The sequence below is a fragment of the Diceros bicornis genome, chromosome 2 (assembly GCF_020826845.1).
Source record: "Diceros bicornis minor isolate mBicDic1 chromosome 2, mDicBic1.mat.cur, whole genome shotgun sequence".
NCBI lineage: Eukaryota > Metazoa > Chordata > Mammalia > Perissodactyla > Rhinocerotidae > Diceros > Diceros bicornis.
The window spans coordinates 41,424,117-41,446,218 of record NC_080741.1 but is presented as its reverse complement, the minus strand read 5'-3'; the positions used below and the strand labels follow the sequence as shown (position 1 = coordinate 41,446,218).

The 22,102-nt window shown below is 46.3% G+C and overlaps 1 protein-coding gene across 4 annotated transcripts in view; it reads left to right on the top strand.

The window, feature by feature from the left end:
- SCN5A (sodium voltage-gated channel alpha subunit 5) overlaps positions 1-22,102 on the top strand; it is a 100,366-nt gene that overhangs the window by 42,651 nt on the left and 35,613 nt on the right. For 3 of the 4 annotated variants that reach the window (XM_058555442.1, XM_058555437.1, XM_058555436.1), the window contains exons 11-16: positions 842-1,021; positions 1,668-2,039; positions 7,249-7,381; positions 8,320-8,558; positions 19,994-20,167; positions 21,492-21,848. In XM_058555442.1, the coding sequence (XP_058411425.1) occupies positions 842-1,021; positions 1,668-2,039; positions 7,249-7,381; positions 8,320-8,558; positions 19,994-20,167; positions 21,492-21,848 (1,455 nt within the window). The remainder of the gene's footprint in view (positions 1-841; positions 1,022-1,667; positions 2,040-7,248; positions 7,382-8,319; positions 8,559-19,993; positions 20,168-21,491; positions 21,849-22,102) is intronic. The other variant, XM_058555439.1, reaches the window with a different exon arrangement.

Sequence of the window (22,102 nt, the reverse complement as noted above, 5' to 3'; positions counted from 1 at the left end):
AGACATTTCCCCTGAATATGGTGCCTGCTGGGTAAAAATTTGGTACTTGCTGGGTAAAGACAGCAAAGCCTGTTGGTGAGGTGCTTGCTGGGTAGAATTGGTGCCTGCTGGGGAAAGGTGGGCCCTGTGAGTGTGGTGCCTGCTGGGGAAAGCTGTTCCCTATGATCATGGTGTCTTCCAGGTGAAGGTGGTGCCAGCTGGGTAAAGGTGGTGGCTCCTGGGTAAAGGTGGTCCCTGTGAACGTAGTGCGTGCTGGATGAAAGAGACCCATGTGTCCATGGACATAGTTGCCCTAGTCCAGGGATGCCTTCTGGTGGAGTACTGAGGAAGGTCCAAGGTCGGAGGCCTGAGCTAATTCAGAATAAACACTGACGATGTTGCCCTGGCTACCCACAGTTCCACACACAGCAGGTGCTGGAGGCTAACTACGGAGCAAGCCAGTTAGAAGCCGGGCCATGCACCTCCACTTTTTTCTCACTGCCCCATGACACCTCCCCCAGCACCCGTTTTGGCCAACTGAACCTTCTAAAAGATCTCCTGCCCTCTGGTTCTGTCACTTCCTCTGATCATCAGCACCCTCCTCCCTCCTGTCCCCCACACTTCCCTCTTCACTTCAGCCCACTTCAGCCGCTACTCTCTTCGTCCCTGGATCTTGATCTTTCTCAGAACATCCTAGGTCTGCCTGAGCTCATCTCTCCGTGATGCCTTTGTTTGGGGGTAGGTGTGCAAGTCCATGTACTGATGGGGAAAACCAAGACACTGAGAGTTGCCTGGCCTGCCTTAGCCTGAGGCTGCACAAAATCCCCATAACCAAGACATCCCTCCTTCCACCCATTTCCAGGCTCTCACCATCAGGGGTGTGGACACCGTGTCCCGCAGCTCCTTGGAGATGTCCCCTTTGGCCCCGGTAACCACCCATGAGAGAAGGAGCAAGAGGAGAAAACGAATGTCTTCAGGGACGGAGGAGTGTGGGGATGACAGGTTCCCCAAGTCCGACTCGGAGGATGGTCCCAGAGCAATGGTAATCCCCAGCCGTGGCTCTGGCCCTTTAAGGGTGGATCTGGCCTCAAATAGCCATCAGGCTAGGCCCCTGGTGAAGTCACAATCCCCACGGTTGCTCCCCAAGGAAAGCATCCTTGAACCCCCTCCCTGCCCTTCTTGTTTCCCATGGCCATTCTTGGAATGGAGGAGCCCTGGGCAGAGGGATGGGGTAGGTTTGAGTGTTATAATATCCCCAACCTCAGCTAAGTCCCCAGCACTGGGAACTTAACAAGTAGTGTGGATTGGCAGGAGCCCAAGGACACACCCATATGAGTGTGGGGCATGGCTAACTGCCCCAGCTCCTGCTTGGCCCAGGCCTGTCTGCACCACCAGGAACCTTCCTGCCTCCTTGTCCCCCTGCCCAGCCTTAGCCCCACCTTCAGGCCCAGGTAAGCTTCAGTCTCAAAGGCACAGGCTTCAGGTGAGCAGAGATCCCAGAAGATGCAGGGCTGCCTCTAAGCCTGCACCCCTTCCCTGAACACCCCCTGGTCTCCCACTCAGTTCCCGTGTGGCCCGCAAAAGCCCTCAATTCTCCCAGAAGTTGAGCTGGGGCTGATGCTACTAGAGATAGGCTGGGGGCACATGAAGAGCTGTCTTGGTCATGTCCCGTCTCTGCACACCCTCAGAATCGGCTCAGCATCACTCATGGCCTCAGCAGGACCTCCATAAAGCAACGCTCCAGCCGTGGGAGCATTTTCACCTTTCGCCGACGGGACCTGGGTTCCGAAACCGATTTTGCAGATGACGAAAACAGCACAGCAGGGGACAGCGAGAGCCACCGCACGTCTCTGCTGGTGCCCTGGCCCCTGTGCCGGCCTAGTGCCCAGGGACAGCCCAGTCCCGCAACCTCAGGTCCTGGCCACGCCCTCAATGGCAAAAGGAACAGCACCGTGGACTGCAACGGGGTGGTCTCCTTGCTGGGGGCAGGCGACGCTGAGGCTACCTCCCCAGGGAGCCGCCTCCTCCGCCCCATGATGCTGGAGCGCCCCCCAGACACGGTGAGCCAGCCCCGCCATGCAGTGCCAGGCAGAATTGGTCTCCCAAACCGGTCACCAGTGCCGGGTCCAAAAATACTGCCAAGTATTTACTGAGAGCACCTATTGTGTGCTGGGCTCGGGAGTGAACAAACCCACCAAGAAATCTCTCCCTTCATAGAGCTTCTGTGCTACTAGGGGCAGACATACAAAATCAAAGAAAGAAGAAAAAAATATTTATATGTAGGGCCAGCCCCGTGGCCTAGTGGTTAAGCGCGCGCGCTCCGCTGCTGGCGGCCCGGGTTTGGATCCCGGGCGCGCACTGACACACCGCTTGTCAGGCCATGCTGTGGCGGCGTCCCATATAAAGTGGAGGAAGATGAGCACAGATGTTAGCCCAGCGCCGGTCTTCCTCAGCAAAAAGAGGAGGATTGGCGTGGATGTTAGCTCAGGGCTGATCTTCCTCACACACACAAAAATATATTTATATGTATATATGGTATGTAATAGTGAGGAACAGGGATGATAGCTAAATACTTAGCAGCTGGTAAGGCTCGGGCACAGAGATGCCATGGTGGCACAGGACCAGTGTCCTAGAGGCCCTGTGTGTGCCAGGTGTTGGCCCTGTAGAGTCGCTGGATTGGACGATCCAGGGGGTCCCAGGAGAAGGGCCGGAGTGGCAAGGGGACACTTATGGGGTTCTGGGCAACAATTATCCATCAAGTTTGAAATATCTCGGTACTTTATAAACTGATAACTCAGTATGAGCCCAGGTAATAGGTGCCGTGGGAGGACACGGCAGGGAGGGGAGAGGGAACCCACACTCATTAGGAGGCATTTAAACAAAGACCTGGAGGAGGCGAGGGTGGGAGCCTTGCTGCTGTCTGAAACTGGGAGGGGTAGTGTGGAAGACAGCTTAGCACCCAGATTCTGGAGACAAACTAGGTTTGAATCCTGGCTCATAACTTACCAGCTAGATGGCTGTAGGCAAGTTACTTTGTTTTTCTGTGCCTCCGTCTCTCATCTGTAAAATGGATTTAAAATACCCATCTCAGGATTGTTCGGAGGATTAATGGGCTGATGTGGCTAAAGCAATCAGGAATTGCATGAGTATGTTGTTGTTGTGATGACATCATAACAACATACCGTCATGATGTCATCTGGGGGGAGGCATGTTCCAGGCCTAGAGAAGAGCAAGTGCAAAGGCCCTGAGGCAGAAGCATGCCTAGCCTATGGGAGGAAATGCTATGAGGTCAGTGTGGCTGGAAACCAGGGAGCAAAGGGAAGAGGAATGGCAGTTATTGCCAGAAAGGTGGCGGGGAGGGGCCAGATCGTGAAAGGCCAGTCATGGTTTTGTTCACTCGGTCAGCTGATCCCATGATGACAGACTGCTGAATGCCCAATCAGCCAGTAAGTGTCCTTGCTGACCCCCCAACACAGTGCCCAGGGCAGCCCACCTAGGTAAAGGGCAACATGCGGCTCAGACCCCAAGGCCTGCGGGGAGACGAGGCGGGCAGACGTCCTGAGGGAGCGAGGACAGGACTAGGAGACTTGCTCAGGAAGGTGGAGGTGGGGCTGAAGAGTGACGGCTCACAGCCAAATGGCCTGTTTTGCTCAGGCTCAGACACTTGCTCTAGCTGTGGGACTGTGCAGGTTAATTAATCTCTCTCTGCCTCAACTTCCTCATCTATTAGGTGGAAATAAAATTAACATCCACGTCAGCAGGTTGTGGTCAGGACTAAAAGAGTTCAAACCTGTCTGGTGCTCAGACCAGTACTTGCCTGGTGTTCAAGTAATTATTATTACTCTCTATTATTATTGTTATTGAGCAGGAAGGAGTAAAGACTCTGGGGGCCCTCACGCTCCTCTGGAGCAGGGAGTCGAGGAGAGGGTCCTGGGAACCCATTGGGGGCAGACCACAGCTTCTGGGTGGGTCTGGGGAGGGCCCCAGGGCATCACTTGGAGGGTGGGTGTCTGGCTTCCCAGGAATACCGAATCCCAGCGGCTGCAGACCCTCCTGCAGATCCAGCCCTGGAGCCTCCGGCTTGTGGAATCAGGTCAGCAGCTAATAGAATTTCCTAATCTCGTTAGGGAGAAAATCATCTCATTGTGCTGCACATGTCAGGAGGAATCCAAGTTCAAACACTTCATTACCGGGAACTCTGACTTCACTCATTCTCACTTCTGTGGGGCCCATTTGTAACCTTAAAGGGATTAGCAGGCCAAGGGGGCCATTTGCAAAGTTAAAGGAATTAGCAACCAAGATGGAGACGTTTGAAAAGTTGAAGAGATTAGCAGGCTGCAGGCCCCCGGGAATGCCTTTTCTGCCTCCATGCGTCCCCAGTGAGACATTTCTGCCCAGTTCTCGTCTGAAAACAAAGCTCAGTGTCGGCACGTAGTGGGGGCTTAATCAGCGTGGTGAGAGGAGGAAGGGCCAGCCCAACAGACAGCTCAAATTTCACTTATCGAGATTGAGGGGTGGAGGGTGAAGATTTATTTTGTCTGCTGTCCGTATGAGCATGCCTGTCCCAGAAGGCCAGATGGGGGCGGGGAGGTGCGCTGAACATCCATTCTTCTCCCTCCACGTGTTAGACTTCCATCCTCCTTTGTCTGGTCCTCCAGCAAGTTAGGGGCAGAGCTGGAACTCTAACCCAAGCCTCCTGATTCCCAAGTATTTATCCATCCAACCAGTATTTATCCAGCACCGGCTGCTGCATTGAGTGCCAGGCAGGGTTTGAGGCTCCAGGGTTATAGCAATGAACAGAATGGGCAAGAACTCTGCCCGCGTGGAGTTTACATCGCAGTCAGGAAGATGGATCGTAAACAGATCAATATTCCAGGTAGCAATAGGGTCGTGATAGAAAATCGCTAGGGGTGGAGTTGGGGATGGGGACTCTTAGAATCCTCGGGGAAGTCCTTCCTGTGGAGGTGACATTAAAATTGACAGGCAAATGATTTTAGGGAGCCAGGTATGAAGATGTGGAAGAATAGTGTTTTAGGCAGAGGGAACAGCAAGTGCAAAGGCCCCGAAGAGGAATAGGCTCGACATGTTCAGGGGATGAGAGAGCCAGGCAGGCCTGGTGTGGTGGAAACAGCAGAAAAGGATATAAAATTAGTTTGATGAGTTAGGATTTGGACTATGCAGGGCCTTCTAAGTGGTAGAAAGGTTTGGACTTTGAGTAAGATGGGAAGCTGTGGGGTAAGGGGGAGTTGATTAGAGAAGTATCACAATCTGATTTACTTTTTAAGGGATTCCTTTCTGCTGTGTAGAAAATAGAGGGAAGAGAAGAAGAGGCCGGTGAGGAGGCTGTTGCAGTAGTTTTGGAAAAGAGATAACAATAGCTTGCACTAGGATGGTGTAGCAGTCAGCTATTGCCACAATGATGTTGTGTAACAAACTACCCCAGAAGCCAATGGCTAACAAGAAGCCTTTATTCTCATGTTCACTTACCTGCAGCTTGACCATAGTTTGGCTGGTCTAGGTTGGGCTTGGCTGGGCAGGTCTGCTTCAGACTGCACACTGGCTTGGCTCCACACTGTGGGTTAGGCTCAGGGCTGCCCCACTTGTCTTTGTTCTGAAGCCCAGGCTGAAAGGATGGTAGCTACCTGGGGAAGCTCTTTTCGTGGTGGATTACTGGAGCACAAGAGCAAGACAAACAGGACGAGCATATTTAAGGCTTCTGTTCACATCATGTCCACTAACATTCCATTGGCCAAAGCAAGTGTGTCATCAATAGCACGGGGAAGTTGACTTCACTCACGGTGGGTGGAGAAAGAGTAAATATTTGCTAAATGATAACTGGAACTATCACAGATGGTAAAGGAGAGAAGTTGGGAGAATTTAAGACATGCTTGTGAGTGAAGCTGGCCAGATTTGTGGTTGCATTGGATCTAGTGTACTACTGTTACACCAGCTACCTCAGACACCTCTGCTTGAATACTTCCATGACTAGGAGCTCACTACATCCCTAGGCAGCATTTTGGGAGCATTCTCACCAATTGCAAATGTTGAGCTTCACTTGAGCCCAGATTGGTTTGGTACCCACCCCAGGCCGTGGCTCTACCACCCTTAGTAGCCTAGGCCCATCTTCCCTCTGATCTACAGAGATTATAGAGCCTTGCTCTTGCACGCTGAGCATGCATGCTGCCTTCAGCAGCCCAGCTCAGGCTCATGGACTGTGGTTCTTCAGGGCTGTGCTGACGGGAAGCCTTTGTGGGCCCTCCTTGGTTCCGTGGTGGCTCTGAGTAAGCCCAGAGAATGCCTGCTGCCACCTCCCTCCATCAGGACACGCCACATCTTCATTTGTAGGCCTGGTCCTCTTGCTTACAAAAATGATGCAAGCACATTGAAAACAAATCCAATGAGGCAAAAGTACATAAAGTGAAAGGGAACTTCTCCCGCTCCTTCCCCTGCCCCACAGCCCCATTCCCCAGATATAGCCACGTGCACAGTTCGGTGTGGGTCTTCCAGGTCTTTTTCTTATTTTTTCATCAAACTCTTTGTCTTGGAAGTGCGCTCCTAAGAACACACACGGAACCACCTCATTCTCTTTATTGTTTGTATCAGAGTCTAGAGTTGGATTGTATCCATAATTGATTTTAATATTCTTCCTATTGATTAGTTGTTTTGTTTTTATGGCATCAGGAACAATACTGCAATGAACATCATTGCATGTATATTTTTGGTGCACATGTATAATTATTTATGAAGTTAGAGTACTAGATGAGAACTTGCAGGGCCAATTTAAAATTTTCTTGGTAGATATAGCCAAACTGCCTCCACAAAAGCTCACACCAGCTATGTCTAAGCATTGTGCTTTATGCTTCTTTTAATGTCACCTTAGAGCATGGTAGATGTTTTTTAGCTTCTTTATGCTCTTGACTCTAGGGAGCTTGTGGTCAATTTAGACTCCCAGATCGTTTTTCCATGTACTAATGTATATGAAAGCATCTGGTTAATAGAACTAGGTACATGTAGTTACTCTCAAGAATCACCACTGCTGAGAGATGGTGAAGAAGAAAAGAGAATGAAGAAGATAATTACTGGCAGGGGTTGGGGGGAGGAGTTGTTAACTGGGAGGGAGTTGGAAGCAGAGAAGCCCAGCACCCAGTGTCCCATCAAGACCCCCATCTTGTCCCCCTGTAGCCATCCCAAACCGAGTCTGGGCCAGCTATCCCAGGTCCAGTAGGACCCCCTTCCCCAGGCTAACACATATCTCCTGGTTGCACCCAGACCACACCATCGGAGGAGCCAGGCAGGCCCCAGATGCTGAGCCCCCAGGCTCCGTATGCAGATGGCTTCGAGGAGCCAGGAGAGCGGCAGCGGGCCCTCAGCGCTGTCAGTGTCCTCACCAGCGTACTGGAAGGTCAGCACCCGCCGGTGTCATCCAAGCACTCCCCGCTTCTGGTCTAAGCACCCTCACCATTATCCCGCCCGGAGCCAGGCATTCCCCCATCTACTTGGCCTGCCCTGGACATCCCCACAGCTGTCCCACACTTTTTAGTCTGTGTCGCCTGTCCTAGCTGTCTTTTCATTTGTTTCAGCTTGTTCTTTCCTGGGTGTTCTCAGGGGCCATGTCTGTGTTTCTTCCAAACATTCCTACAGTTGTCCTGGCCTGTCCCAGGTGCTTACCAGTCTCATCCTGTCCTTTCCCAAGCATTGTCATATCTGCCTGGGACCATCCTGTCCCAAGCATGCCTGTTCTAGCCTATTCCCAGCCATTCCCATATCTACCACAAGCTATTCCAGGCCTCCCACAGCTGTCCCAGCCAGTCCCACCCTAGGCAACCCCGCATCCATTCCAGTCTGAACTTGTTCCCTCCTGTCCCATATGGATTCACATCTTTTCCAGCCTGTCCCAGGCACCCTCTACCTGTCCTAACATGTCCCAGATGTCCACATCTATTCCCACCTGTTCTGTCCTCTGTTTCCTTATATCTGAACTTAAACCTGTCTCAGATATTGTCTCATCCTTTTCAGTCTGCCCTCCCCTGAGTTTCACCACATCTGTGTGGGACTGTTGTCTCAAGACAGCCCACATCTGTTCTAGTCTGTCTTGTCCCAGTTTTCCCCACATCCATCCTAGCCTCCTGTCCCTGTGGCCCTCTTCCCTCAAATCTCCAGGGTAAAGAGTCAGGACACAAGCCACCCCTTCCCTTAGCCTTCTCTGCCCCTCTCGCTGTCCCCCTGCCGTGTAGCAGCCCTATCATCTCCCCAGGTAAGTCATATATCTTCTCTGGAATATTGTGAGTTATATATGAGTTAGTCAACAAAAATAAACCAGCTCACTGGCTGTCCCCCCAGAGCTGGAGGAGTCTCACCGCAAATGTCCACCATGCTGGAAACGCTTTGCCCAGCGCTACCTGATCTGGGAGTGCTGCCCACTGTGGATGTCCATCAAGCAGAAAGTGAAGTTCATGGTCATGGACCCATTTGCCGATCTCGCCATCACCATGTGCATCGTGATTAACACACTCTTCATGGCGCTGGAGCACTACAACATGACAACCGAATTTGAGGAGATGCTGCAGGTTGGAAACCTGGTAAGGGCCGCTGGCAGCTGACTCTCAAATGGGCATCCTGGTGTGAAGGGCTCTCCGCCAGCTATCAGAGCCTTCGTGGGTAAGGGAAGAGGGATTCAGAGCACAAAAGGATCTTCTGAAGGGGAGAGTCATCATGGAAGACATCTTGGAGGAGAGTCTCGGGATCAGCTTTTAAGGAGCTGAGAGATGTAGTTGGGAGTGAGAGGTTGGAGATTAAGGTTAATGAAGATGCCCAGAGGTTAGAAAACAAAAGAGAGTTGGGGGTGAGCCTGAAATGTGTGGAGACGTGAGATTTGGCAATTAGTGGATGAAGGAGGGGAGTGTATGCAGAAAGAGGCAGTTCTCGTACAGATAGAGCTTGCATAGGTGAGCATCAGTGTTTGTTGGATGGGGGAAAGTATGGATGGATTGATGGATGGATAGCCGGGTGTAGTGAGTAAATCAGGCAGAGCCAGATCTGAATTCTGACTCAGCTCTTGCTAACTACATGACCTCAAGCAAATTACTTAGTCTCAGTAATTGGCGCAATAAGTATTTGTTGAATTTAATAAATATAAAATTAGTATGACAATATCAACTTCATAGGAAGCTAATGAAGATTGAATGAGATAATATGTGTAATGTGCTTGGCTCAGAGTTTGCTAAACAATAAGCACTCAAAATAAACGATAGGTGTGGTTTTTATCGTTGTTTTTGTTATTAAAGAGACTGTCCGTGGGAGTCAGAATGTCTAGGTTCTAATTCTGATTTTTTTTTTTTCTTGAGACCAAATTCAAGTCCTACCTCTTCACTCTAAAGATGGGAACCTGAGGCCCAAGAGGTGACATAATGGTAGCATAGCTGGGAATGTAGTTACTGTCTCCTGACTCTGAGAGACAGGCCCTACTGGCTCTGTCCAGGTAAACACAGAGTCAGCCCTTCTCCAGGGGATTCTAGGACAAGGCTGGCAAAGAGCCCACTGGCCTCTGAAAGGAGCTCCTGGGATCATCACTGAGGTTGGTTGGGGGAGGGGGTCATTTGGCCCAAGCTCTCTCTTACTGTAGACCCAGCCCTGTCTCAGTCTCAGCTGCACAGGTGGCCCCCAGAGGCAGGCAGGTCTCCCACACTGTAGTCTGAGGATTTTTTCTCATTACTTTCCATATCCAGGACTCTAGATGGTTCACTACAGGATCTATTCAAATTTTTTCACAAATGTGAGTCCATTTTGTTGTAACTCTACTTTTCTTTCCTTCTTCTATATGTGAACAGAAGGGAAAGCTGTATCTCAGTCTGTAGGAGTCTTGTGTCTGCCTTGTGTTGGGTGGTCTTCAGATGATGGTTATTAGGGTCTCGGCTGAATGCAGTTTTATTGGAGTGTGACCATTGGGTTGGACTCAGCAGCAAGTCAAGGTGATGAAGAGCCCTGGTGGCTTCACTGGGTCATTAAGTTGTGATTGAATTGCAGTTGTGTTAAACTTGTGGTTCAGTTATTAGTAATAGGTCATATAGTTGGATTATAGCTATATTCTGTTCTGTTTGGATAGCTTTATTGCTAGTATGTTAGGTTTTTATTGTCTTGCAGTTAATATATTCTAGATGGTTTAAATATTAAATGTAAAGAAACAAAACCAAAAAAATAAACATGGGTAAATAATCTTGGTATGGGAAAAGCCTTTCTAAGCATGTAAAGGCAAATTCCATAAAGGAGAAGATTGATAGAGATAACTAACTTTTAGCCCATCATATAAACAAAGGTAAATGAAACTTCTGTTCCTAGCAATACTGTGGACAAGAAAACCAGAAAAGTCTTCAACTGTGAAACAATTAAAAATATAGCAAACATTCTTTGACATGCATATCAAGGTTCATGAGAAAGTAACAAAAATCTCAAGTGCTGAGAACAAAGAGTGACTTAAAAACCATAGCGATAAACATCTGAAATGGTTCTGTAGCTGCCCTGGGGGGGGTGGGTTGCTGATTTGGGTAATCTGGGAGCTTGGATTTCAATGAACATGTGGAGACAGGACATGTCTTTGGGACAGTGCAAATAGGGGTTGGAACTGAGTAGATCCATAAGAATATGACCCTACCTTCAGTAAAATGGTGAACTAGAAAAAATCCACACACTGACACTGGGAAATGACAAAGAGGGAAGCTTGTCAGTCTCAGCCAGGGCTGGAGAGGGGGAAAAAAAAGAAACCTCTGGAAACTTGTGATTATGAATTTGGCTTTATACAGATTTGGAGTTCAAATTTATATCTGAGTGTTCCTGGAAACTATACCTAAACAATTAACACATGAAGTGATCCTGGGATGATATCTTGGAGCCCCTGAAACAGGCAAACACAAGAACTTCTCTGGAAGGACACACTTTTATCCCAAGCCAAGCTTGATTCTCCAAATTGCAAAACACACAAGGAAGTACTCCACCATGAGCAAGAGTCAGCAGAGACATACACATGCACGCACACACACTTATCCCTTTAAGAATGTCTCGTAATAGAACTGTTGGATAGAGATGATAAAATAACAATGTTTGTAATAACTAAAGACATAAAAGAAGGAATTAAAAACATAAGAAAAGAATACAATATCTTTGGAAAAGAACCAAATAAAATCTCTGGAAATGGAAAATGTAGTCATTGAGATTAAAATCTCAATGTACAAATCAAATAGCACATTAATACAGCTGGGAGAGGATTAAATAAATATAAATTTAGATTTAAGGAAGTTGCCCACAATGTAATACAGAGAGATGAAGAGACAGAAAATGTGAAATAAAGCTTTAAAGACATGTAGTCAGAATCAGAAGATCAAGCATATAACTGATAGAAGTTCCAGAAGAAAAAAAAAAAAGGAGAAAATGAGGGCAAAATAATATTCAAAGAAAGAATGACTGAGAATTGATTAAATAAATGAACCTTAAATTCAGGAATCATAATACATCCTGTGTAGGATAAATAAAAGTAAATATATCTAGATGTCGTGATGAAACTACTGAACATCAAAAGCAAAGACATCATAAAGTAACCGAAAAAAGAAAGATTGCCTACTAAGGAACAATAGTTAGATGGATGGCAAACTCCACAATAGCTTCAATAGAATCTGGAAGATAGTAGAAGCATGATTTCAAAGTGCTGGGAGAAAATATTGGACAACCTAGCATTCTGTACCCAGTTATCTTACCATTTAAAAAGGATACTAAACAAAGACTGAGAGTTCTCTCTGAAACAACAAAAATTTGCTCTTCAGAAAGAAATAAGATTGCAGAAGTAAGATCTGAGAAGTAAAATCCTGAGAAGGAATAGGGAGCAATGAAATGGGTGTGAACGTGGGTAAAGCTAAGCAAGCATTGACCGGATAAAACAATAATAATGATGATGACTAATTTGAAGGTATAAGAAGTAGGAACTAAAATATTGGACAACAACAGCACGTAAGATAGGCATGGAGCAGGGATTGAAGGTAAGGAAGTCTAAAGTTCGTGTACTCTATGAGATATTAATTAACTTAGACTCAATTAACTCAAGCCTGGTGTTAAAACTTTTAGGGTAACCACTAAGAGGATAGACATGGAAGGTCTTAATTACCAAACCAGTAGAGAGGAAGATGGAGAATTTTAAAAGTTCAATCCAATAGAAGGAAGGAAAGGAGAAAATAAAAGAAACAAAAAAAAGAATACCCAAAATGAGATGTAGACATAACCAAATATATCAGAAATCTCAATAAATAGAGGTGGATTAAAGTCACTAGTTAAAAGACAGATTGTCACTTTGGTAAAGAAATAAAACTCTGCTGTGTGTTTTTTACAAAGAACACCCAAAATATGAGGACCCAAATCCCCAAAAGGGATTTAAGAAAAAGAGATGGAAAAAGATACACCAGCAAATACTATAAAGAAAATTGATGGAGTTGTATTAATATCAAACAAAATAAACTTTAAAGCAAAATGTATTACTCAGGTATAAGAGGTCCAAAACATAAAGATAAAAGGAACAATTCACCAAGAATATATAATAGCTCTAAACTTCCATGTGCCAAATTACATAGCTTCTAAATATGTAAAGCAGACAGTGAGATAAACTTAACAAGTCTGCAATCTTAGTGAGAGATCACCTTCAATAATTGATGGGTCAAGCTGACAGAAGATTAGTAAGGATATAGAGGATTGAAATAACAGAAATAAAAAGCTTGAGTTTATAAATGTGCAGAGCCCAGCACCTAACAATTAAAGAAAATATGCACAGAACATTTACAGAATAACCACATTTTATATCTCAAAGCATGTCTCAGCAAATCATGCGTCCTTCGTTCTTTGAGCATTGTGCAATTAAATTAGTAGTTTAAAAAAAGTAAATTAAATTTTTAGAATTATACTTTCAGATAACTGTAGTCAAAGAAAATGTCATAATGGAAATCATAAAAGCTTATAATGGAAAGAGAATGAAAATACTTTTGAGTTGCAGCAAATGCAGTACTTAGAGGGAAATTTATAGCCTAAAGTGTATATATTAAAAAAGAAAAGTTGAAAATGAATGAGCCAGGCATTTGATTCAAATAGAAGAAGAATGAGTATAAACTCAAAGAAAATTGAAGAGCAAAAAATTAATAAAATAATATACAAAGATTCATCAGGCAGTTTTTTTGTAAAAAAAACATTTTTTGAAAAAACTAATAGACAAACTTTTAGCAAGATTAAAATAGAAAAAAGAAACACAGGCACAAATAATGATATTAAGAATGGACAAGAGAGCATAACTATACAAACAGCACAGATTAAAACATAGTAAAAGGACATTATAAACAACTTAATGCCAATAAATTTTGAGGAGACAAAGTGAAAATTTTCCTAGAAAAGTGTGGATTACCAAGAAGAGATTTAAGACCATGGAGAAAAAAGAAACAGTTAACCAAGCCAAATCCAGCAGTGTATGATTAAGAAAAATCAAATAAAGAAAAAACTCCTCATGCTCAAGTTGGGTTTATTCCAGGTACATGTGATCTTCCCTTAGATATGGAAAAATCATTTAATAAAATTAAACTCTTTGGGATAAGAACTCTTAGCAAACTAGAAATAATCTAACAAAAATATCTACAAAAATTGACAGTGAATATCATCCTTAACCAGGAAGCAGCCTTCCTGTTAGTCAGGAACAAACACAGATGGTGATGATGAAGTTGGTGGTAATCATAGCTAATACTTGTTGAGCACCTAATTTCTGACAACAACCAGTAGTGGAGATGCTATTATTATTATCCCTATTCTACTGATAAGGAAACAGAGGCACAGAATGGTCAAATAACTTAACCAAGGTCACACAGCCAGGAAGTAGTAGAGTCAAGATTCAGATACAAGCAGGTTGTATCTAGAGCCCATGCCCTTACCCAGTGCGCTGCACTGCTCCGCTGCAGCTCTAGCTTTGTGCATAGCTCCCTGCTTCCAGATTGTACGGAGGTCCTTGTCAGCGTGGTAAGAGAAGAAAACGAAGAAGGAAGGAAAACAGAACTACCATTATTTTCCAGATTATGTTGTTGTCTATATAAATAATGCAAGAAAATCTACAGAAAGTCTATTAGAACTAATAAGAGAGTTCAACAATGTTGGTAGGCACAGGGTCAATATACCAAAATTAATTCTGCTCCTAGCCGCCATCAATGATCATTTGGAGAAAGTAACTTTTAAAAACACCTAAAAGAGCAATAAAAAACTATGAGGAATCTAGGAATAAATGTAGCAAAGATCCTAAATTTATATGAAAAAAATTATAAAACTATTGAAAAACATAAAAGAAGACAAACTAGTGAAGAGATATGCCAGTTTCATGGATGAAAGTCTAAATTTTGTAGAAATATCAGTTCTTCCCAAATTAACCTAGAAATTTAATGTAATTCTAATCAAAATCCCAACATATTTTTGTTTCCTTGTGACTTGACAAGGTAATCCTAAATTTCATATGGAAAAGCAAAATCTGTCAAGATAAATTAAGGAATAAAGTGGGGAACTGACCCTACCATGTATCAAGATATATTACAAAGCTATAGTAATTAAAACATTATAGTATTGGTGCAAAGATAGCAAAGTGGACCAGTACTACAGAACTGAGAACTCAGAAATAGGAAATGCATATCTGGAGACTTGATAAAAAGCAAAGATGGCATTATAAATCAGTAGGAAAAGGATAGCCTATTCAATAAATAATGCTGGAAAGAATAGTTATCTATATGGAAGAAAATAAATTTAGATCCCTACCCCACACCATACTCATTAATTAGTTGCAGGGGAATTGGATTTAATACCTAAATGGGATAAAGCAAAATTTTAAATCTTTTAGAATAAAAATGGGAAAAAATATTTAAGACCTTGGGGTTGGGAAGGCTTTCTTCAATGATACAAAAAGTTTATACCATGAAAGAAAAGATTGATAAATTTGCCTGTGTTAAAATTTATGATATCTGTACAACACAGGATACGATAAACAAAGTAAATCACTACCACAAACTGGAAATTGATGTTATGAGAAGTATTGGAATCCAGAATATATATTGGGCATTTACACATCAATCAGGAAAAGAAGGACAACCCAGTGGCAAAAACACAACCACAACAATGGACAAAGGAAATGACAAGAAAATCACAGATGAGGAAATTTAGATGGTTATAAACAAATGAAAAGAAACAAAGGAATGCAAATTAAAGCAACATTGAGATACTATTTCTCGCTCTTAAGAGAATAAAAAATAGACCTCTCTGTGTTGGCAAGGATGTGAAACAGTGGGAACTCACACTTTGTTAAGAGTATAGATTTGGTATGACCATTTTGGGGAGCAATTGTAGAATATCTGGTAAATCAGAGATGTGCATAACCTGTAACTTAGCAATTTCAGAGATATGTATTCTTAAGAAAGTCTCACATGTCTGTACAGGAGATATGTACAAGAAAGTTCTTTGCAACACTGTTAGTCACAGGAAAAATTGGAATCAACGTAAATGTCCATCCACCCATTAAAGAAATGGGTAAATAAACTGTGGTGCATTCATACAATGAAATACTGTACACAGTTAGAATAATACGTCCACATCAAAATGGATAAATCTCAAAAATATGATGTTAAGATAAAAAGAACTTGCAAAAAGGAATACATACAGCATGGCCCATTTATATAAACCTTAAACAATGCAAAAATACTATATATTGTTCATATACATGAAAACTGTAAAAACATGCATGGGAATGATAAATATCAAATTCAGGATAGTAATTACCTTGGAGTGAATGTAGTACCATGGGTATCTTCAGTTTTACCTGTGACAGCACAAGGTGGTTAAGACTTCATGGTGGAAGCCAACTGCTTAGGTTCACCGCCAGGCTCTACCATATGGGCCAGTGGTTTAACCTCCCTGTATCTCAGTGTTCCTATCTGTAAATGAGGATAACAACAATACATACCTCCTAGGGTTATTCTGAGGATTAAATGATTTAATATCTATAAAGCACTAGAACAGTGCCTGGCATATGGTAAATGCTCTTTAAGTCTCTGCTATTATTTTGTGAGGAAGAATAAAACAAGATTTGAAAAAATGTGGCAAAATGTTAATATTTGGTGGAGTTTGGTGGTACAAAGGTACTCATTATATTATTCTATATGCTTAAAATATTTTGTCATTTTTAAAAATATAATGACAAACCAGGAAACTCATTGCAATACATAGAATAAATAAAGGGATAATAGCCTTAATATATAAAATGTATTTATAAACAACACACAAAAAAAGGCAAACACTCTAATAGAAAAATAAGCAAAAGATATGAACAAGCAATTTCACAAAAGAAGAAATACAAAAATCAAAGAAACGTCCAATAAAACAACAATAAAATGTGGCCCTTGTCCTGTCGGATTGGAAAGTGTAGTGGGCCTGGAATGCCCAGTCTGCATGGTTGTAGGGGAACAATTACTCACATGCGGCTCATGGATCTGGTTAAAACCTCTCTCTGAGGATCACGTAGCAGTATGTGTCAGAATCTCTAAAAATGCTCATTGACTATGCAATTCCATTTCCAGAAATTTATCCTAAGAAAAGAATTGGGCAAGTTGTTTTAAAACATGTATGTGAAAGGATATTTATTATGGCAATGTTTTTAATAGGGACAAAAAAATGCCCATCACTGGGAAATGTAACCTTTTGGCACATCTGTACAGTGGAATATCCCACAAGTATTAAAAAAAGAGAGAAAATGATGCTGTAGCTCATGTTTAATTGGCGTGGAAGGATGTTCACAAGGTATTATGTTTTAAAAGCAAGTTTACAATATGTACAGTATGATCCCATTAAAAACATATGCCAAGGTCAGGAGAGTTTGGGGTTCCCCAAAAGTCCCCCCACTTCCTGGGAAGCCACCATTAGGCCTGATGACTCAGTGGACCTCCTGCCAGGAGTCAGGGGAAGTGGGTCCCCGTGTTCACAGCCTCTGTCTGCGAGATCCTAGTAAGCCTGTAAAACACAGAGTTGTTTATGTTTGAAGGCAGCCCCTGCCTGGGCCTGGAGCTCTCGGCCGCTGTCAGCAGTCATAGTAAATGCTGCTGATGATGGCAATAATCGCCCTCTCATATGGAGCATGCACTTTACATCCATTAGCTCTAAATCTTGGAAAGCTCCTATGGAGTTATTATTATCCCCATTTTACATATGAGGACACTCAAGGCTCTGCACATCTTAAACCATCCAGCTTTGCTCACGAGGCCTTAGAAAGCCAGGGGTGATCCTAGGAAGGGAGGAGTCGCCCAGAAATTCGTATCCTTCTAAAGCAGTGGTTCTCAAGCTTAGCGGCGTATTAGAATCACCTGGGAAGTTTTTTAAAACTCTCAATACTTGGGCACTCCAGGCATTGTATTTTTAAAGCTCCTTAGGTGATTCCAAAGTGCACCAAGTTTGAGAACCAGTGCTCGAAACTCGCACTTCTCAAGCTTCAGATCACCTGGGAATCTAGTCAACATGCAGATTCTGATTCAGCAGGTCTGAAGTCTTTGAGTTTCTGCATTTCTAAAGAGCTTCTACGTGATGCTGTTGCTTCTTTTGCTTACTGCTTCCCCAAAGGCATTCCCCAAGAGCCTCTGCTGTCTTTGTCTTCCTGACTCCCAGCACCACCTGCAAACCTGGACAAAGTGAGGCAGGGGATCTTTCCTGAGCTCCTTTCCCCAGAAATGAGTATTAGCTCTGTCAAACAGGCCTTAAGAACACATTCGCCCTGACATGCTCAGGCAGGTGCCAGGGGAGACCAGAGGGCTGGGGTCAAAGGAGGGCGTGACCCAGGCCCCACCCTTAGGGGCCCTCAGGGAAGCCCAGTGCAGGGAGTGCAGCTGGGGGAGGGCTCTGGCTGGGTAGGGAAGGCCTCCTGGAAGACAGGGAAGTGGAGCTGGGCGCTGCAGGACGCTGGGCGCTGAGAGCCAGAGGCCAAACCATTTGTATGTTTATTCAGCAGATATTGGTGGACCGCCCCCTGGCTGGACGCTGTTCTGGGTGCAGTAAGACAGGAAAGGTCTCTCCTATTGTGGAGCTTCCAGTCTAAGGAGGAGACTACAAACAAATACACAGCTACATAGATAATATGTCAGGTGGTGGTATGTGAGAGAAAGAAAAATAAAGCAAGGAAGAAGGATAAAGAGTTTGGTGGGAGGGGCCACCAGTTTAAGTGTCAGGAAACTTCATCCATTAGGTGGCTTTTAAGCAGAGACCTGAAGGGAGTGAGTCCTGTGGCTGGGGAGCAGCAAGTATCAAGGCCCTGAGGCGGGAACAGCAAGGAGGCAAGCATGGCTGGAAGAGTAGTAGGAGATGGGGTCAGAGGGTGGAAAAGTCATGGGTGCATAACCCGGAAATAGGCCTGGGTGCTGGGGAAAGGGGCAGAACCCCAGGATGCCTCTCCGCATGTGAGGGGAGGAATTTGAGCTGAGGCTGGAGGATTTCAGGTCCCTCCCTTCCCCACGACCCCAGCTGGTAGAGGAAGTTCCCTCTGGGCACGAGCACTAAAGGGACCACTGAAGTCATGACAGCTGGGCTGGTGCTTGGTGCTTGGGATGGCAGTGCAGAGGTGCCCCCACCTGCCATCCTGGTGCCACCCCTCCTTACCCCCCTCCCCAGGGGCCAACAGCAATCCCCTGCACCTTAGCCCGCCCCCACAGGGCTTCATCTGAGCAGAGCGGGGAAGGGCTGGTGCTGCGGCAACTGACAGATGCAGATTGCTTCCTCTGTCCTTTCAGCAGAGTCCTCTCAGGGTGGGTGCCGGGGAGAGGGTGACCCCCCTCCTAATTGCTGACCCCAGCGGGATGTCTCAGCCATGTCACCATGCCACTGTTTCTGACCTTCACCACCCCCACAGCCGCTGCAGGCCAGGCACTGTCCCCAGGGGGAGCCTGGCCCTCTGACCTCAGGCCTCCCCTGCAAAAGACCCCAGTGCTTCCTCACTGCCCTCAGGATAACCCCCAGCTCCAAGAAGGCCTCGTATACAGGCCCCAGCTTCCGGCCAGCCAGCCCTTCACGGGCTAGCCCCTCCTCCCAGAACCATGCTCCCGTCAGAGCAGTTGGCACAACCCGGAGCAGTTGGCCATGGTCACGGCTGCCCAGCCCCACACATGGACTCCTTGACCTTGGCTCTGTTAGCCGAGGCTGAGCAGCTCAGGACTCAAATCAATGAACCAGGTGAAGCCCGGCCTCTGCCTACCTCAAGAATGACTCCAGAAGGGAGAGGTAGTTGCTCTGAATCTTGAAGGACAGCACTGAGTTTATCTCTTGGTTCTCAAACTTACTAGCTACTTGACCCCAGGCAAATTACTTAACTTCTCTGTGCCTCAGTTTCCTTACCCATAAAATGGGGTAAATGATACTTTTCTTATCTGGTTGTTAGACATATGCAAAGCATTCTAGCCCAGCTCTTAACACATAGTCAGGCCCTCAAGAAACATGGGAGAAGAGTTCAGCATGTGGGCAAGTAGGGAACAGAACAGCATGGGCAAAGGCCCTGAGCCATGAGAGCCATGGGTGTTGGTGGGAATGTGTGTATTTGGCACGTGTGGAGCGGGGGCACTTCCTGTGGTGACACAGGCGGGAAGGAGTCGGGGGCTGGGTTGTGTCACCTCCCACCTCAGCCTCCCCTGACCCCAGGTACCTCCTAGACTGTGAGTCTCTGCAGAGCCTGCAATGGGCCCAGTTGTTTCTAAGGGCCAGGCTGGCAGGTCATGCTTGGTGAGCAGCAGAGAGGGCTGAGGGTGTCAGGCCAGAGGTATCCCCAAGGGGCTGGGCCATGGCTGAGCAAGCACCCACTGGGAGCCTGGGTGTAGTCAAAGCTGTTGGCTCAGGAGGGGGACCCTGCTAGAGCAAGAGTAAGGAGGCAGGGTGCCCCTGCTGGCCAGAGGGTCTTTGCATCTCAAACGCCAGGAACCCCTGATTCCCGCTCCCTCCTCAGGTCTTCACAGGGATCTTCACAGCAGAGATGACCTTCAAGATCATCGCTCTCGACCCCTACTACTACTTCCAGCAGGGCTGGAACATCTTCGACAGCATCATCGTCATCCTCAGCCTCATGGAGCTGGGCCTGTCCCGCATGGGCAACCTGTCGGTGCTGCGTTCCTTCCGCCTGGTACCCAGCTGGGCCCACTGCGGGGGTCGGGGGGGCCCAGGGCACCAAGCACACCCCCTCCGAGGTCACCACTCAGTCACCCCAACTCTGATCCATCATGCCTTCACCCAGCTGCTATTTGCTAGGTACCCCTGGGTGCCAGGCCCAGGGGTGGTGATATGGGGGGTGCAGAGGTGGGCTAGACCAAAAGAGACATCCCTCAGAAGAGCAGTTGGGGTGGCCATTCTGATGATTTGCAAATGCCCTTATGGTTCACCATGGCCCCTTCAGTCGTCCTAGGATCCCAGGAGCGGGACTGGTATTACCACATCCCCATTTCACAGGTGAGGAGACTAAGACTCAGAGAGGTGAAACAATTTCCCAATGCCACATGGCACGTCACAGGTGGAGCCAGGTCGGCTGGCAGCTCCTCTGGGCTCTGCCTGCTGGTTTTGGAATCAGCATTTTGGAAACTTTAATGCACACACAAATCTCCTGGGCATCTTGTTAAACTGCAGATGCCGATTCAGTAGGTCTCAGGTGATGCCAAAGCTCTGGTCTGTGGCCCATGCCTTAAGCTCAAAATGTCTGGGATGTCTAGACAGGGGGCTGGAGATAGGCAGGGAAGGCTTCCTAGAGGAGGTCTAAGCACTGTTGGTGGCTTTACTGGGGACTAGGAAGGCAGGATGGTGGGGGCAGTAGAGAAAGCCCAGGCTGTGGATTCTAATCCCAGCTCCATTGCCATGAGCCAAGAGACTTAGACAAGTTACTCCACCTTTAAAGGTTGGCTTCTTCGTCTGCCAAAGGAGGTAATGATAGTGGAAGCCTCTTGTGGTTATTGGGAGTTCTGAATGAGTTGATCCATCCTAAGCACAAGGCCTGGCACAGTAGATGTTCAATAAATGCTGGCTCCCTTTCTCTGTGATAACTGAGAGGAGAGAAAGGTGGAGGCAATTGAGCAAGTCAGAGATGGTTTGAGCCAGCCTGGAAGGATATCTGATGAGGATGAGTCTCGAAGGGGAAGGACATTCCATGTTGGGAGAATCTACTGGGAAGTTCCTGGAAGTGAGACCAAGGGGAGTAGAAGGCTGGTGTGGGGACAGAGAGAAGGGCTGAGCTGGGGAGATGAGGCTGGAGCTGTTGACCTGACTCCCAGAGCAGAGCCCAATAAAGCCACCATCAGGCTGTGGAGAGAAACAGTACTGTGTGATCTTGGAGAAATAGGGAGAAACAGGTGTCAGTGACTTCCAGGGGCTCCCTGGGTTTTCAGGCAAGAGCTATGGGGGTGAGGGTGTCCATGGGCAGCGGATTCCAGAGCCCCTCACAAGGACTCCTCCCTCCCCAGCTGCGGGTCTTCAAGCTGGCCAAATCATGGCCCACCCTGAACACACTCATCAAGATCATCGGGAACTCAGTGGGGGCCCTGGGGAACCTGACTCTGGTGCTGGCCATTATCGTGTTCATCTTTGCTGTGGTGGGCATGCAGCTCTTTGGCAAGAACTACTCAGAACTGAGGCACCGCATCAGCGACTCAGGCCTGCTGCCCCGCTGGCACATGATGGACTTCTTCCATGCCTTTCTCATCATCTTCCGCATCCTCTGTGGCGAGTGGATTGAGACTATGTGGGACTGCATGGAGGTGTCTGGGCAGTCACTGTGCCTGCTAGTTTTCTTGCTTGTTATGGTCATTGGCAACCTTGTGGTAAGTTGGCCAGTGGCCTCACACACACACTCACTTACCCATCCATTCATCCACTCAGCTACCCACCCACCCAATCATCCATTCACTTACCCTTCCTTCCATCATTCACTCATTCACTCGGCCATCTATCTATCAAACCATCCATCCACCCGTCAATCTCTCACTCACCCATCTATTTACACATGCATCCATCCATCTACTCATTTACCCATCCTTCCATCTGTCTACTCACCCATTCACTTATTCACCCACCT